The 17,500-nt window shown below is 43.0% G+C and overlaps 2 protein-coding genes across 2 annotated transcripts in view; both read right to left on the bottom strand.

Moving 5' to 3' along the window:
• Positions 1 to 997, bottom strand: part of LOC134193563 (nucleolar protein 9-like) — a 2,068-nt gene extending 1,071 nt beyond the window's left edge. Inside the window, exon 1 of the mRNA XM_062662388.1 lies at positions 1 to 997. This exon is cut by the window's left edge and continues 1,071 nt beyond it. Coding sequence (XP_062518372.1) covers positions 1 to 993 — 993 coding nt within the window. The 5' untranslated portion in view covers positions 994 to 997.
• A 2,208-nt stretch (positions 998 to 3,205) lies between these two features.
• LOC134193927 (DNA topoisomerase 2-alpha-like) overlaps positions 3,206 to 17,500 on the bottom strand; it is a 16,156-nt gene continuing 1,861 nt past the window's right edge. The window contains exons 4-22 of the mRNA XM_062662794.1: positions 16,429 to 16,672; positions 14,441 to 14,653; positions 14,115 to 14,303; positions 13,850 to 14,038; positions 13,350 to 13,457; positions 12,700 to 12,942; positions 11,432 to 11,668; positions 10,850 to 11,065; positions 10,615 to 10,707; positions 10,426 to 10,540; positions 7,537 to 7,658; positions 6,675 to 6,835; positions 6,355 to 6,574; positions 5,977 to 6,176; positions 5,777 to 5,912; positions 5,325 to 5,628; positions 4,825 to 5,259; positions 3,873 to 4,669; positions 3,206 to 3,762 (exon numbers count right to left, since the gene is read on the bottom strand). Coding sequence (XP_062518778.1) covers positions 3,358 to 3,762; positions 3,873 to 4,669; positions 4,825 to 5,259; positions 5,325 to 5,628; positions 5,777 to 5,912; positions 5,977 to 6,176; positions 6,355 to 6,574; positions 6,675 to 6,835; positions 7,537 to 7,658; positions 10,426 to 10,540; positions 10,615 to 10,707; positions 10,850 to 11,065; positions 11,432 to 11,668; positions 12,700 to 12,942; positions 13,350 to 13,457; positions 13,850 to 14,038; positions 14,115 to 14,303; positions 14,441 to 14,653; positions 16,429 to 16,672 — 4,627 coding nt within the window. The 3' untranslated portion in view covers positions 3,206 to 3,357. The remainder of the gene's footprint in view (positions 3,763 to 3,872; positions 4,670 to 4,824; positions 5,260 to 5,324; positions 5,629 to 5,776; positions 5,913 to 5,976; positions 6,177 to 6,354; positions 6,575 to 6,674; positions 6,836 to 7,536; positions 7,659 to 10,425; positions 10,541 to 10,614; positions 10,708 to 10,849; positions 11,066 to 11,431; positions 11,669 to 12,699; positions 12,943 to 13,349; positions 13,458 to 13,849; positions 14,039 to 14,114; positions 14,304 to 14,440; positions 14,654 to 16,428; positions 16,673 to 17,500) is intronic.

Raw genomic sequence — 17,500 nt, 5'->3', positions numbered from 1 at the left:
CACAGTCTCAAAACAAGGCAACAGCTCATCAGCTATCATTCCAAGTTGTGCCGTATTTCTCGCGTGTTCGATCAGAGATTGTACCGTGTGGTTTGCAATCGGATGGTTGGAAATACTAGCAAGTTTCCCACGAAACGCAGCAGAGTAAAGCAACTGAAAGTCGTCATCACACAAAACCAAGAGAAGCACTTCGATCAAATGGCTGCCAATCGGATGAAACATCAGATCACATTCTACTGGCTCCGACGACTCAACGCCAATAGCTTGCAAAACAGCCTGACAAAGAAATCGACCGGTTTCTGGTTCTGTAAAAACCAAAAGCTCAAGTAAAGTTTGAATAACCGGACTGGCAGACGGATGAGTCGGGAGAACAATGAAATCGTCACGATTGACTACGTGTTTGCCGTATTTCCGAAGTAATTTAGAGAAACGTTTTGGTCTCGTTCCCTCCAAACGCACCAACCTTTTGTTCGACTGCCAATCTTGTTTATTTAACGGTTTTGAGTTGACTCTGTATCCCGCTAGTGTCTCGATTATTTTTCTCAAAACATGACTGCCGTACGTATCATTTAGCATTCTAGTCAGGTCACACAGTATGCTCCTACACATATCACAAAACACACGCTTGATCTCAGCTCCACCTTCTGACGTCATCAACTCCGGAACGCGTGCTATGCAGCTCTCAATCACGTGACATCCGGATTTATGGCAAACGAGTTCTTGCCAATTGGTAAGTAACATTAGATGCAACTGATAAACGTCATCTGGACTCGTAGAATCAATAATTGTCTCTAATACGTGACTGAGCTGCTGATTACAAGCGATTCGCGTCTCGATTCCCTCCATTTGACGTATGACGTTGTCTAGAAAGGTTTTTCTGTCATCTTCGTTTTCAAACGACTGTTTTGAAAACACACTTTCGACTCGCTTGAAGTAAGAAAGTGTCGTCTCGTCAAGTCGCTCGGAGCCCGCCGAAACACGTGCTGACGCCATTATAGGCTCGCGTGGCCAGACCTTTGGAGTGGGCGGGACCAGACGAGAGAAAAGTAGCTATACGGGCTTCGCGAATGTTTATTCGGGTAATTTTGCGCATGCGCTGCATATTCAAAGTTATTTGCGCAAGCGCAACAGACGAACACGTACACGTGGAGAGAACAAAATTTCATTCATACAAACTGCAAGTTATCAGATGCCCGTATAAGAATAATCAAATACCCGTATTTTTACTCAAAATGGTGGCGTTTTACTTTTTTTGACGTTGCTCTATTAATATTCGTATTGTGCGTTGTCTCGTCTGTGAACAGATACACTTGCGACGGTTTCATCTCGTCTCTGGGTGATGTAGGATAATCCGGGGTATTGAGATATTGAATATTGAATTTTGTTATTGGAGAATACAGACTGTTCGATGCCATATAACTGTGGGCGTGGTCAGACATTAAACAAGTTAATATAAAAAAGATCAATCCAGAAAACGGCGACATGAAACTCTCCAAACTCACTCGATTGAGAGTCTGAAGAAACTGGCAAAGCACTTGATTTACCTGTTAAGCTTAAAGGCACTCGATGGGTTTCTTATCGTGAAAGAGTGCTTTATAATTATATAATAAGGTTGTTCTGCAAGATTAGCCCATACTAACCAAGTCCTTCTTAGTAAGACAGCTATGCAAGGCCGAGCTACTAAGCTGCACTGCTGCTTCCTGATGTGGTCATCTTTCTCTACCTCGTATATCATCTACTGGTAGTTCTTAGGCGACTTAGCAAGATGTTGCAGCAGCAGAGTGCAACTATTGACACTATTTTGCTGTCCATTCAAAGCACTAAGGCTGAACTAGATAAATTATAGAAACCTGAGAAGATACAAAAACGCATTGCCACTGTTCTTGCACGCACTGAGAAAGAGAGCAGGAAGGATAGCTTAGGGACATCTGTTTTTCACTCGAGTAAATAAGTGACTTTAGTGACAATGACTGTAACCTCTCTCTTGTTGAAGACGAGTGCAGTCTCTGAGCTTGGGCAACTTCACCGTGGACAGCAGTTGAAGAAATCAAGCAGATGCTTATCAGAAGTGTGTGACCTAGTTCTGAAAAGTTTCCAACATTTAGTGGAAACCATTTTGCAGCAGATCACTGCACGCTTTGAAAGTTTCCAAACAGATTCTGTTTTAGCTGCTTTCAAAGTTGTTTTCGCCAAGGACATGGCCAAGATATGGTTCCAATCAACATCTAGATTTGGTGATGTTCAAATTGAGTATTTATCACAGCACTTTTCAGATCCACTTATGAAGCTTTTCAGCCCAACACTGCAGGTTGGAGTGGGGAGAGTTAAAGCTGTTTGTAAAGATTACATCAAGCAAAATGAAAATGATGATTTTATAACAAGGTGGCAGAGCATTCTTGAATGCAATGATGCTGCGGATATGAATGTTTTGGCTTTAGGCCCAATGATGATGGTTCTCCCAATGCACACAGCAGACATTGAAAGAAATTTCTCACTGACGAGTCGGATTAAAAGTGACTAGAGAAATTGTTTCCAATGTTTGTCAAAACTAAATGTACTAAAATATATTAATATTAATAATTTATCTTGGCGAGTAAGAAACTTTGTGAATTTCGAACACTGATTCTGACGATAACTTACTGAGTGTCGACGTAATGATGGCCACGTGTCCGACGGCCAAATTGTGATAAAGACGTCGGCTATGGAATAAGTCAACTGTATGCGACAGTCGAGTTCTCAACAACCGGTTCATATGGTAGCAAAATACATTCAACTTCCGGTCAAATTTCAAAATCGGGATCATTCAGTTGTTCACTGCCGTACGTCGTTTTTGGCTTGTATGTTTGTCTCAGTTTGATCGGACGGTTGGAGGAATGTTTTGCTTGTTAATCCAAGAAACAAGGTGTTGTATATGCTCATCGTGTTTGTAAACACATGCGTCATGTTGGCATCATCGTCGGGCTGCTGCAGTGGCGAGAGAAGAGACAGGACGAACGGAAGAAGTGACAGGAAGCACACAAGTCCCATTTTGATGCAATGTAAATTAATATCAATAAGGATTAATTTGAGTTATTGAATTCAATAGTTTTGTGTATAATAGATCAGTGGAATTATACATGCTGTTTACATGATGAAGCATCATTGTGTCACACACACACACACACACACACACACACACACACACACACACACACACACACAAGAATGAGACCAGAATGCTCCTTTTCCATCCCCAAATCAGTTATAATCGTGAATAAACCAATAACTACATACACACACCCACACCATGAATCTACACGAATGTTAAAAGTCCCACACAGCAACCAGTTTCTACTCACACCCATACCACACATCACCTTAAACCATGAAGTCTTCGTCATCATCGTCGTCATCACTTGCATCAGACTCAGCCGTATAAGTCAACGTCTTCGTTTGCGCACGTTTCTTGCGTTGAACAACAGGAGCAAGAGGCACATCATCCTGCTCGTCGTCACTACTGATATCAGGCATTGCCTTCACACGTTTCCTTGGAGGCGCCGCGTCCTTCGACTTCGAAACTTTCGCCGGACTTTTCACTGTCTGAATGGCTTTGGTGGTGGGGCCTTGTACGGGCTTTACTGAGAGCGTCGCTTTGGTGCTCAGAATTTGATCAAAGGTTGCATTTTCGTCTTCACTGTCAATAGTTATGAGTGGCTGCTTTTCCTTCCGTTTCTGACCCTGAGCCTTAGACATAGCTTCAGCCATCGTTGGTTGTTTAGAAGGCTGCACACACACACACACACACACACACACACACACACACACACACACACACACACACACACACCATTCGATTACTAAGTGAAGACAAAGACACCGAATGAAAAACAAACCTTCGCCGATTTAGTCTGTGTCTTTGATTGCACGAGTGTTCGCTTCTTGACCGGTTTGGCATCCTTTTTGATTGCTTCCGTCTTTTTCTTGGCATCGGGTCTTACAGCTACAGCGACTTTCCCTTTATCCACTCGTTCCTCCTTCCCATTGACGTCGTCCGTCTGTTTGTCATCCGGACCTCGACTTTGTTGCTGTTTCTCGGCAACTTTTCCTTCAGCACCTTTTCCTGATGCTGTGGATTTCGCAGGCGCTTTAGTTGCTGCAAAATCCTCGCCGCTTTCTGACTCGCTGTCTGGGATGACGTCATCATCACTAGACTCGTCGTCTTCATGATCAGAGAAAGTGTAGACTTTCTTGCCGACTGCAGCTGCTCGACGTGACGAAACAGCCGGACGCTTTGCTACCGGCTCGTCGACATCACTCGAGCTTTGATCGGTAGAAAACTGTTCGACTATGTCGTCGTCGGAGTCATCCACAAGCTCAAATGTTGATTTTGGTTTTGGTTTCTTTCCTGGCTTTGGCTTGGATGCTGCCTGCTTCTTGGGTGCTTGCTTTGTGGCAAGCCGTTCAGAGAGGGATTTAATAGCCTCACCCTTGCTGCTATCGTCTACATCAATGATGTCTGGTTTGGGCGGTTTCTCGGCTTTGCTTGCCGGTTTTTGTTCGTTGTTGAGATCATCGAGTGAAAAGAAGTCTTCAAGACTTCGTTGGCCTCTGGCCTTGTCGTTGCCATCGGCCTTGCTTTTGTCGGTTCCCTCAGTCGAGTCTGACGACGTCTTCCGTTTACGTTTAGTGGCTATACCAAACACATGCAAGGAAATCCAATATGCCACTTGATCTCTCTCTCTCTCTCTCACACACACACACACACACACACACACACACACACACATACACACACACATGCACACACACACACACACACACACACACACACACATGATGCCTCACCTTTTTCCTTTTTCTCACCCATTTGAGGTATCACCGGCGGAATCACATCTTCGGGTGGTGCTTGAGGCAGAGACTCGGCCACAACACCAGAACTTGTCAACTTCGGTTTCGGTTGAGATCTCCCACCTCTTCCCTTCTTGCCTCCCTTCTTTCCCGCACGAGACGACGTGCCACTCACACTAATCATCGCATTCTCTTGCTCTTCCTTCTCCACCTTCTCAAGTTCTTGCATAAAATGGTCGAGGTCTTCGTTCCACAGATCTTTAGACGTTTTGCTTTTCAGGATGTGTAGTTCCTCGGCTTTGGCTTGTTTGTTTGCAAGTAGTTCCTCCTTCTTCTCTCTCGTTAGACTTAGAAGTGACATATGCAGCAGATATGCGTAGTCAGGCTCGTTGCTAGAAGTTTGAGTTTCCTCTTCATCTTCTTCGTTCTCACCTTGAAATTGTAACAACTTCAATTAAGCCCCAGATACATAGACAAACACACAGTCTAATGATTACCCGATGACTCGACATGCGAGGACTGCTGCTCTTTCCATGCTTTCACTGGATCAGAGTCGTAACCTCGAGTTTTCAACTGTAAGACGATATCTTTCTTCTTCTTGTCTTCAAGTACAATCTTTCCCTCAATCTTTTCCATTATGAAACGAGCCTGGTTGTCTAATTTCAGTGACTCCGCTGATAGCTGGCCTTCCAGCCAAGTTTTACGACGTTCATACATGTCGAGACGTACAGCAAAGAACTCGGTCAGAATCTCAAGGACATCGTTGTATTTCTTCAAGCATCCATTATGATCAAACAAAACCTACAAATCAAAACACTGCTGTTACACGTCACGTTCTCTTGTACTAAGTTATGATGTTAGAAAGAGGTTCATATTTAGTCACAGTTTGGACGTGGCTCCAAACAGACAAAGAGACACAAAGACAATCAAACATGTAGTCACATCTCACCAAATTGCTTGTCGCTATCGATCCTTCCAGTTTGAATTTCTTGTGGTAACCTACCTTGTCGCACTCAACAGCCATAGTTCTCGTCAAAGTTGCAACGAACCTCACTGTTGTATCCGTGTGATACTCCAAGTAATCGCTAAACAACACAACAAATCACCTCATGCATTCGTGTTGTACATCATTTATTGTAAGTTTCTTACGTAATTCCTGCTTGTGTCTTTTCGGTTCCGTAAAGCATTGGTTCAATGACTTTCTCTTTGTACGTCTGTGTCCATGACCTCACGGGTAGTTCTGTGATTTCTACTTGCTTATCATCCAATCTCGCTATTGTTCCATAGACGGCATACTTGGTTGGCTCAATTTGGGCGATTGTTCCAGTAAAACCTTTGTAAGATGGCGACTAGAAAGAAAACAGTCTTCATTCAATAATGACACACTCATTGATACACTAAATAAACTATTGTATTGGAGAGATGTATCTCACAATACACTAGACTATTGTATTGGAGGGATGCATCTCACAATACATTAACTATCTAAAAACCTAACACCATCATTCAACATTCCTTTTCCCTTACCATGTCCACTGGTTCTTCCTCTCTCAACATCCTCCTCAAATTTGCTACAATTTCTCTCACGTCATAGTTCGGCACCATGCTACTGTATCCCGTTCCAATGCCCTCAGATCCATTGACGAGAACCATAGGAATGACAGGACAGTACCATTCCGGTTCAATACGCATATTGTCTTCAGTCAAAAATTCAAGACAATTATCATCAACAGCAGGAAACAACACCCTACATACAACAAACACATAAACAAAAATGTTTTGACGTTTGGTCTCTGATACATGCTCAACGACTAGAAACTAGTTTTCCTATAATGTTGATATGTTACCTTGCAAGTGGACTCAACATTGTGAAAATGTAACGAGGACTGGCTGCATCCTTTCCTCCATGGAGACGAGTGCCAAACTGGCCAATTGGTTGTAGGAGGTTCAAATTGTTGCTGCCGACGAAGTTCTGAGCCAAGTTTATGATTGTACTCATCAAGCTTGTCTGAAACATAATCATAGATGGAGTGTTATAAAGCAAAAACGAATACACAAGACATACATATATACATACAGACAGACAAACGGATAAACAAACAGACAAATAAACAGACAGACAGATAAACAGACAGACAGACAAACAGACAGACAGATAAACAGACAGACAGACAGATACACAGACAGACAGATATACAGACAGACAGACAGATACACAGACAGACAGATACACAGACAGACAGACAGACAAACAAACAGACAGACAGACAGATACACAGACAGACAAATAGACAGACAGACAAACAGACAGACAGACAGATACACAGACAGACAGACAAATAGACAGACAGACAAACAAACAGACAGACAGATAAACAGACAGACAGATAAACAAACAGACAAATAGACAGACAGACAAACAGATAAACAAATAGACAGACAGACAAACAGATAAACAAACAGACAAATAGACAGACAAACAAATGGATAAACAAACAGACAGACAGACAGATAAACAGACAGACAAATAGACAGACAGACAAACAGATAAACAAACAGACAGATAAACAAACAGACAGACAGGCAAATAGACAGACAGACAAACAGACAGACAGACAAACAGACAGACAGATAAACAAACAGACAGACAGACAAACAGACAGATAGAAAATGCATAACAAAACAACACTAAACGTGCTTGTTGATTACCTCTCCATGATGGTAAGCTGACAGTTCGGCTACAGAGCCAGCCAACTGGGCTACTTTTATTTCACGCTTGTCATTCCTTTTGAAGCAAGTAAAGAGTACCTTCCGCTGACCAGGCTTTAATCCTGTGACAGAGAATGAAAATAAACACTTACAAACAAGAATTCACAGCCAGTTTGGAGAATTCAAGCTCTCGGACTGACAGAAAGAGACAGACATGAAAGACTAACAGATGAATAAACAAACAGGAACAAACAAACAAACAGATAAACAAACAAACACAAACAACAAACAAATAAACAAACAGATGAATAAACAAACAGATGAACAAACAAACAGATAAACAAACAAACAGATAAAAAACAGATAAACAACAAAGTGTCAAACAGATAAACAAACAAACAAACAAACAAAGAAACAAACAAAACATGAACAAACAAATGAACACCATTCGAGCTTTCACACGAGACTAAAAACATTACCTAAGCATGTGCTCTCTTTTGTTTTGTACGAATAGTTGCACGTAGGTGTTGTGTACCAATTATTCTAAATTTTTCTAGTATTTCTCAAGTAACGAGTCAGACGACATTGTAGTGCAGCAGCACGACAAACAATGAATAGTTTTGAATTTAGTTGATGCACGTGCATGAACCTAATAGTTCTACATACTTGTCAGGGTTCTAGCCAGGCATGCTAAGGTGTAGCGGTCCACTACGCCTTCAGAGCTGACTGCTACGCCTCCAGAGCTGACTGCTACGCCTCCAACATACTGGATACGCATGTACAAGGTACTGTACGTCACACACGCACTGTGCACTCCCTCACCAAAAGTTATGACAAAGAGGAGGAACTAGCTAGATGTTAATATCAACAGAGCAATAATGAGGAAAAGGTGGAGTCAATCATAAGTCTCTAATCGCATACCTTATGGTATTGAGACAGATTTCTAGAGCACGGTACTGTACCAGAGGAAGGCCTGGGTGATTACTAACGTGCGCTAATGACACGCTTATAGTTTGAAGTAGCAAACTTTGCTCTTTGTAGGAACTTTCTAGCATAGTGTAGCATCTAGATATTGTCTAGACAATAGAACGTGTCCTCTTGTCCAACGAAATCGCCCTTGAAAGGAATCAACATACTCATACAATACTTACATTGTCTGTTTGAATTCGTTCCGTTTCTCTGTGGTTGCAAATGCTAGCTCTTTTATAGGAGAAAGTAAGAACTATTGCTGATTGTACGTGTAGCTTCAACCTATGACTTACCTATCGTTATTTGTGCGTATAGTGACCAAAATCTGTCTACATTTACAAGCTAGCGTACACGCCTGATTCATTGCATTATGAGTTCAGCAAAAAACGTACATGCGATCAGATATACAGGTATCACTCCTACAGTGATTTCTAAAAATTGTGTAAATCCGCTGCTAACAAAAAGGGAGGACTGGGTCGAGTCTTGCTAGCGTGATCTAGTAGGCGAGGTGAGGCGTCTATTCTACCGGTTTTCTCAGACTAGCTACGTGTAGTATACCAGTCTTGCCTGTAAATGTCACATGAGACACATTGTAATGTCATGCAGCAGCAACGGGCAGCAGAATCTAGCAAAAGCAACACCGTGCTCGACGTTTTTATTCAATGAGGCCTTAGAATACACGCTAGTCTTACATCCACTACGAAAAAACAAGAAAGACTGTAACAGAACGATTCGCAGGCCCTCAAAACTACTACTACCTTCACTGTCGAATGTTGCCCGCCCCCATGACACTGCTGCATGCAATGAGCTAAACCGCCCTCCTCTGGAACTGTACAGTAGGCATCCTAAACCACTCCCCAACCCAAAGGTAATTTTTTAATTTTATTTCAGAAATTTGTACAGGCACATACATGCCACGCCCATGTGCCAGACTTATGTGGCATGCCCCTACCGCTGCGCCTTCCAGAAATCCTGACTAGAACCCTGCTTGTCTCCTACAGCTAAATAAGAAGCTACAGAAGCTTGTAGTACGTACATGTAGATGGAGGCTGTGCGGCTGAAACCTCCACATGCATGGCAGTGATGTGCATGTGCTGGTGCAGTCGTACTCATTACTGTCTAACTTACTTGACCTCAGGGTTCTGCCAGTCTGCAGTCTGCGTTTTACAGGCACTGTTGTGTGTATTCTCAAAACTGGATTGGCAATCTCAGGGTTCTCGCTACAGTGTGGCAACGTGGCGCTGCGCCACGCTCAGAAACGGTAGATAGGAGTCCAAAGTTGTACAGCTAAGGAATGTATGAGAATTCCATACTACAGAACTGGAACACAATACGATATTACTTAGTAAACGTGACATTAGCCACAAATCCTGGCTCTTGCAAAAGAACATGGGATAACAGCATCGCTCCAGCCGCGTGTGTACTGTACTTGTGTTTATTGCAATCCCGGATGCACTGCTATTGGTAATCCCAGATGCTATTCTCGTGTCACAGAAAGCACACATCTTGTCCAAGAGTAACACCTAGAATCTACTCTAGTCTAGTCATGGCTTCTTGCAAATCAACAACAGTGGTCCATGTACGTCAATCAACACCTGACTAGACAGACTTTCTGTAATTTTGTCCATGGAACTTGCCTATGCACAACCTATGGACATCGCTAGGGGCTGAGTGGCGATCAAAGTTGATTTCCTTGCCAGACCACTTGAATGTACGTTACACGCAGTAGCTACGACGCAGACTATACTTCACTTGAGATCGGCTCAAGTGCGCATGTCCGGCTTGAACTGTGCAACTGTAGAGAGCAGACTGCATGCGTCGTGCGTCGTGGACCTGCCCATCCTGCCACGCTCCCAAAATTCTCTAGTGAGAATCAACAACTTCTACCCTCTACGGCTTATACATGTAACTGCCTCTTACCGTCAACTATGGATGGTATTGATCGCTCATTGTCAGCATTTGAGAACTGTACCAACTCTTTATTGACAAACTCCGAGTAGGACACTGCGTCGGTCTCGAGTCCATACAAAAACGACTAAAAATACAAAAAGACAGGCATGTATTAATATCAATCCACACTAAATTTACGACTGCTTGTTGTTTTGAGACTTCGTTTAGTCCTTGACATCGTCTCTCTCTTCTGTTCTGTAGCCAAGCATCTAGCCATCTCTTTCTGGCATCGACTTCACTCTTACTAAAAGCCTGCGATCACAAGGAAACAAGATAATCAATGTTAGTCTCAACAGTGTCCCTTTAATTGTGTGTGTGTGTGTGTGTGTGTGTGTGTGTGTGTGTGTGTGTGTGTGTGTGTGTGTGTGTGTGTGTGATATGACGTACAACGTACCAGTTTAATGGAGTCATCATCAGCGGCTCCTGCATATTTGAACAATATTCTATGTCTCTCCATGTCCTGGAAGTATTCCTTGCCCTCCTTAGATGTGCTCGTGCCTAAACCTTTGTAGTACTTCACTTTCCACGAGCGATGAGACGGAGTGCTCTCCTTCCATTGTTCAAACTCCGGCATGCTATAGAACGGGATCTCTTCCCGACCCTTGGACACCTACAGACGAGACACACTTCTACGCTTAGCGGCTACAGTATTAGAGAGATGCACCAGGACTGCCACTTCTACGTACGTTACGTATCCTATGTAAAAATGGCAATGTGTGTGTGTATGTGTGTGTGTGTGTGTTGTGTGTGTGTGTGTGTGTGTCACTGTGTTGTGTGTGTGTGTGTGTGTGTGTGTGTGTGTGGCGAATGGTGAAAGGTGACCAGACAAACTTTGATACTGACGGTATTCGATACACATGTAGTTGTATCATGATGATATGTATAAAACAGCAAGTAGGCGTGGTCTAAAATGGGAGTGGCTTTTCTACACAGGTGGCCTACATATTTTCCCTAGTACATGGTAGTGCTGCTATACCTTCACAATAGGTGTGATGAACTGCTCCATAAACGGCAGACGTAAGAGTGAAGGCCAGTTGTAATGGATGAAGTTGATGAGAAGGCCCTTGATGTGCGAGCCATCCTGATCTTGGTCGGTCATCACCATCAGATGGCCGTACCGCAACGACGCCAAGTCGCTCTCCGACATGTACTTCTTGCCGTACTTCAGACCCATGATCTTCACGATGTTCGTTATCTCAGCATTCTCGGTCATCTGAAAGGGACACACAATTGCTAACGAATCGGAGAGCGGCAATTGTGCTTGACGTTTGACTCCTTAAAATGCTCATCAGAGTAATGATTAATTTAATTTATTTATAACAATAATAATAAATAAATTATATAATAAATAATAAATAAATTATGAAGGCAGCGAATCTTCCTGCTGCAACTGAGGGACTGGTTGTTGCTGTTCAAGACCAAGCTCTTCGGACTCGGTACTATAGCGCAAGATTCTACATTGTGATGTCAGTCCTACTTGCCGCATGTGCAGTGCAGGCCTGGAAACAGTCGACCACATTGTGGCAGGCTGTAGTGCTTTGGCACCGACGGACTACACTGATCGACACAATCAGCTGGCCTCCATCATTCACTGGGATGTTTGTCGTCATTTTGGGGTTCCAGTGGAGAGCAGATGGTACCGGCATCATCCTGATAGGCTTGTGGAGACGGATGACATTACTATGATGTGGGATACCACCATCCCCACTGCCAGGAGGATCAAAGCCAATCGTCCAGACATCTGTCTCAGAAATAGGAAGACAAACACTTGTCTTCTTATTGATATCAGCTGTCCTGCTGATGGCAACATTGGCAAGAAACATGCTGAGAAGTTGGCGAAGTACAGCGACTTGCGAGTGGAGATAAGCGGCATGTGGCATTGTCGAACACTGGTGGTTCCGGTGGTCTTGGGAGCTTTGGGCACAGTGCACGCAGGTATTGCACGGTGGCTGGACATTATTCCAGGTCATCACAACCTGCAGCACTTACAGAAAACAGTGTTTCTGGGATCTACTCGGATCCTTCGTAAAGTCATGTCTTCTTTCTAGACAGCCGTGATGGTCTAAGTACTTCTGAAGCAGGGTTTGCTTCCGGTACTTGTAATAGACTTTACAAACCAGACTGATCTGGTTGAGCACGACAATAATAAATTAATTATATAATAAATAAATCATATAATTATTTAATTAATTTAAATTACGTTATTGGACCAGTTTGGGTATGTGAAGCAGCCTTAACACCAACCTGTTTTGCCGAAGCTTCCCTGACGTTGAGCACTTTCCCTCTCAAAGGAAACACTCCGTATAAATCTCTTCCCACGACACTCAGCCCGCTGACAGCCAGCGTCTTCGCTGAGTCTCCTTCCGTCAAGATGAGAGTGCAATCACGCGACTTCTTCCCACCGGCACTCCCGGCATCGTCGAGTTTAGGAATTCCCTTCAGTTTAGTTTGTCGGCCAGTAGACCCGGCCTTACGACTCAACTGAGCCTAAAGTAAAAATATTAATTAATTTATTAAAAGGTACCCGTCATGTTGCTTGATTGTTCATTTCTTTGCATGTTTGTTTGTTTGTTTGTCTGTCGGTTTGTTCTGTTCATCTGTCTGTTTGCTTGTTTGCTCGTTAGATTGTTCATTTCTTTTCATGTTTGTCTGTCTGTTTGTTGACTTGTTGGTTTGTTTGTCTGTTTGCTTGTTAGATTGTTCATTTCTTTGCATGTTCATCTGTCTGTCTGTTTGTTGGTTGACTTGTTTGTTTGTTTTTGTGTATGTCTGTTTCTGTGTTTGGCTGTTTGTGGCTTGTCTTGTCTATTGGATGTTTGTTGTTAGTCTGTTGTCTGTCTGTCTGTTTGTTGGCTTGTTGGTCTGTCTGTTTGCTTGCTTCTTTACAGGTTTACCTGCAATTTGGCTTGAGCTGATGTCACCAAGAGATCTACGACTCCACACTGTGTCACTTTCTTCACAAATTTCTCACTCAAAGCGCATTCAGAGCCAAACGATTTCACCTAAACCAAACAGCTCGTGTGAATCAAATAAAATGTACAAACACTTCACACACACATATGCAGACAGACAGATAGACAAACAGACACTCACACACACAGACAGACAGACAGACACACACACACACAGATACACACATAGACACTCACACACACATGCAGACAGACAGACACTCACACAGACAGACAGACAGACAGACACACACAGACAGACACAGACACACACACAGACACACGCAAACAGACAGACAGACAGACAGACAGACAGACTCTCTCTCTCTCTCTCTCTCTCTCTCACACACACACACACACACACAGACAGACACTCACACACACAAGCAGACAGACAGACAGACAGACAGACAGACACACACCGCGTTTGTTTATTCGTCTACCTTCAGTGTCATATTTTCTTTCGTTTGACTGTCGAACGCCGGATTCTCCACCAAACAATTGATGAAAACCCAAAGATGAGACTTCACCAAATGAGGCTTCATATCCGCCCCACCTTTGTTCTTCCGTTTCGCCGCAGTCATCAGCTTATCAACAAGCTGTTTCGTTACGTAATCAATATGCGAACCTCCCTGCAACAAACATGAAAACACGCGTACAAAACTCATTCACATATACTCACACACATCAGTCCAATAGTATCCTGACCTTTGTTGTAGCGATGCTGTTGACGAAGCTAACTTGTTGGAAACCACTTGCACTTGGTGTGACGCACACTTCCCATCTTGTGTTGACTTTTTCGTAGACGACTTGGTCTGGTGTCCTCTCGCCGTCGTCTCCAAGAGGATTCTCTGAGTTCTTTAAATAGAGGTTGACGTATTCACGAAACGAACGAATCTGTGACAAAAACAAATATGGAAATTTGTGTTACACACACACACACACACACACACACACACACACTGCACGCGCGCACACACACACACACTCACACACATTAAGTATCGCATTCTATAATACCAACATTCACTTACAGGAAGAAGTTTGCCATTGAGGAAGACTTTGACTCCGTTGGATGATCCAGCCACGTCGTAAGCTCTGCGTGTCATGAGGGCTACGATGTCTCTGTCGAGACGCTCCATACTGAACTTGGAGAGGTCGGGTTTGAATGTGACACACGTGAAGTCGCGACCACTGAAGGGCTTGATGTCGGGCTCATTGCAAGAGCTCATGTTGTTCTTCCATGACTGAAAATAAGAGAATGATTAGTAGCAATAGCAAAGAGAGCAACAACTAGACAACAAAGTACAGTGCCCCCTAGCGCAGGCCCCCGAGGTTGTACGCTATAGCTGATTAGATGCACGTGGTCCTTGATGCGAGGGCTTTCTGGTAATGTAATTATGATGTCACAGAACCTTCTAAAAGAAAGTTAGTTATACAAGGCGGTGATTGGCTGTCGATAAGGGCGTTGCCTGTTACTGATTGGTTGATAAACTTAGCTCCGCCTTTTACTGTTGCAATGCTATGCGGTCGCACAGCAACCGCGCCATATTCTTGCACCTGTCTTCTTTGCTGTGCGTCGGAGTGAGCAACAGTTGTTCAGAGAGAAGAAGTGTTTTGAACGAGGTTAGACGGAAGCGAATGAATGTTCCTGTTGACCAAAAGGAGGGTCCCCATTTTGGGAATGACGAGTTAGCGTCTCCTTCGCTGATGTCTGAATACGTGAAAGACCTATCCGAAGTTTCTGCCAGTTCTTGTGAACTCGGGCAACTTTTACCAGACAAGGAGATCTCAGATAAAGACATCAGAACTGTTTGGATGACTGGGTTGTCACTCTCACTACAGAAGACCAAATGATGCTTAGTCTTGTTGTTTTTCAGGCGTTTCGATCCTTAGTTGTTTTGTATAGTTTTTAGATCTTAGGTTCTGTGTAGCTATTTGGTTGTTTTTTGAATGTAAGTGAAAAATATTTATGGATGGCGTAATACAGAATGTTGCACATATTCATGTTGTCATATCTTCGTGTCAAAAGCATCAATCAGAAATCCCCACGATGAATATTTTAGAAATCCCCACGATGAATATTTTAGAAATCGTCTCTGCTATGTTATCCTTGCGTTTCACCATATTCTGTTACCATTTTGTAGAGATTTATGACCGTATGTGCACCCCTCTTCAGGGGCCTTCCTCTGCAATATCTCAAAAACGAAAGCACGTTTCAAAAATCGCCACAATTATTACCTAGATAATCATGTCATGTCCCTTTCTGCAAAATAACTAGTTAAATAATGAAACACCGTAGCGTAAAAACGGACAAATGTGCAATACGAAGAAAATGTGCTTCCTCGAGCGAGGCCCGCTGTAAACCGTTTGTTGAGTTCTTTCACAACGAGATGCGGCTACGATTGCTGAATCTTGTTACCGAGTTTCGTCGACAGACATGACAGAACATTTGAATTACACACACTTTTCTGACATCACTCCCAGATGGGTGTTTATGCACGGGGACACTGTAGTAACCAAAAGGGTAAGTAGACAGAAACAAACAGACAGACGGATAGGCGGACAGACAAATAAACAGACAGACAGACAAACAGATGGACAGACAAACAGATGAACAGAAAGACAAACAGATGGACAGACAGACAAACATATGGACAGACAGACAAACAAATGAACAGACAAACAGACAAACATATGGACAGACAGACAGACAAACATATGGACAGACAGACAAACATATGGACAGACAGACAAACAAATGGACAGACAGACAAACAGACAGACAGACAAACAAACAGATGGATGGACAGACAGATAGACAAACAGATGGACAGACAAACAGACAAACAAACAGACAGACAGATGGACAGACAGACAGACAGACAAACAAACAGATGGACAGACAGACAAACAAACAAATGGACAGACAGACAGACAAACAAACAAATGGACAGACAGACAAACAGATGGACAGACAGACAAAATGTCTGACTCACAACACACACACTCTACTACTAACTTGCTTATATTTCTTTCCAGAGTTAGCACACGCCGTTTCCACCGTAAACTTTGTACAAAAGATGTTGCACAGTTTGGCACCGTAACCGTTTCTCCCGCCCGTCACCTTCTTCTGCGTGTCATCATAGTTCGACGAAGTAAGAAGTTCCCCAAAGATCATCGTCGGAACGAGTTTCTTCTCGACTTTGTGAGTTTCAACTGGAATACCATGACCGTTGTTCCACACACGAATCTGATTGTTCTCACTGTAAAATAAGTATGTAGTGATACTATACAGTAAATTAAATTTATTGCTTATTAATTAATTGATTTTATTAATTGTTCTTAATTAATTAATCACCACAAACATGGCACACGTCTCTTATTCGTTCGTGAGATCCCATGGCATTTACAAATGAGACGTTTGCGTAATGCAAAAGCACGATATCTTTCCATCTCATTATTAAACTCAGTAAAACGACCCTAAGCTGTTAAGACTATCATTTAGCATCGCTTTGTGATAAGTACTTCCAAAAGGACTCAACCCAGTTTTCACCACCTACTGATGTCACTAAATGCTGCCAGCCCCTCCCCTTTTTGACATCAGGACGACTGTGGAGACACATTTGCACATGCCTGGTAATTGCCCCTTCTGTGGTTGCAAAGGTGTGGTGCACGAATCGCCAGGAAAGCGCTCCTATTGCTTTCTGTGCATATTCGCATTGATCTAGAAGTTAGCACAGCTTTTGAACATGAGTTTTGTCTTTTGTCGGACAATCTTGGGCATCTTACACGACTTTTTCATTAAGAGTTTGGCCCTGAGAGATTCCAAATCCGATGCGAATGAGTCTAGCTAGACAAGAAATGACTGACAATGCAGTTCGTGTGTTGAAATGTAAGGCATGCTTGTGTTTGACAATGTACGGGACCGTTGGCTGCCTGGTTTACATCTTTTGCATAAATTATCGGCTCCCAGAAGCCGTTCATTAGTACAACATACGTCTGATAAACTCCGCGTCGTTGTAAGCACCAATACAGATCAGTAACAGAATCTTGAGATCACTAACAAGGTGCAATAATGGCAAGCACTTAGT

The sequence above is a fragment of the Corticium candelabrum genome, chromosome 18 (genome assembly GCF_963422355.1).
Source record: "Corticium candelabrum chromosome 18, ooCorCand1.1, whole genome shotgun sequence".
Taxonomy (NCBI): Eukaryota; Metazoa; Porifera; class Homoscleromorpha; order Homosclerophorida; family Plakinidae; genus Corticium; species Corticium candelabrum.
This window is presented reverse-complemented; position numbering and strand designations above follow the sequence as displayed.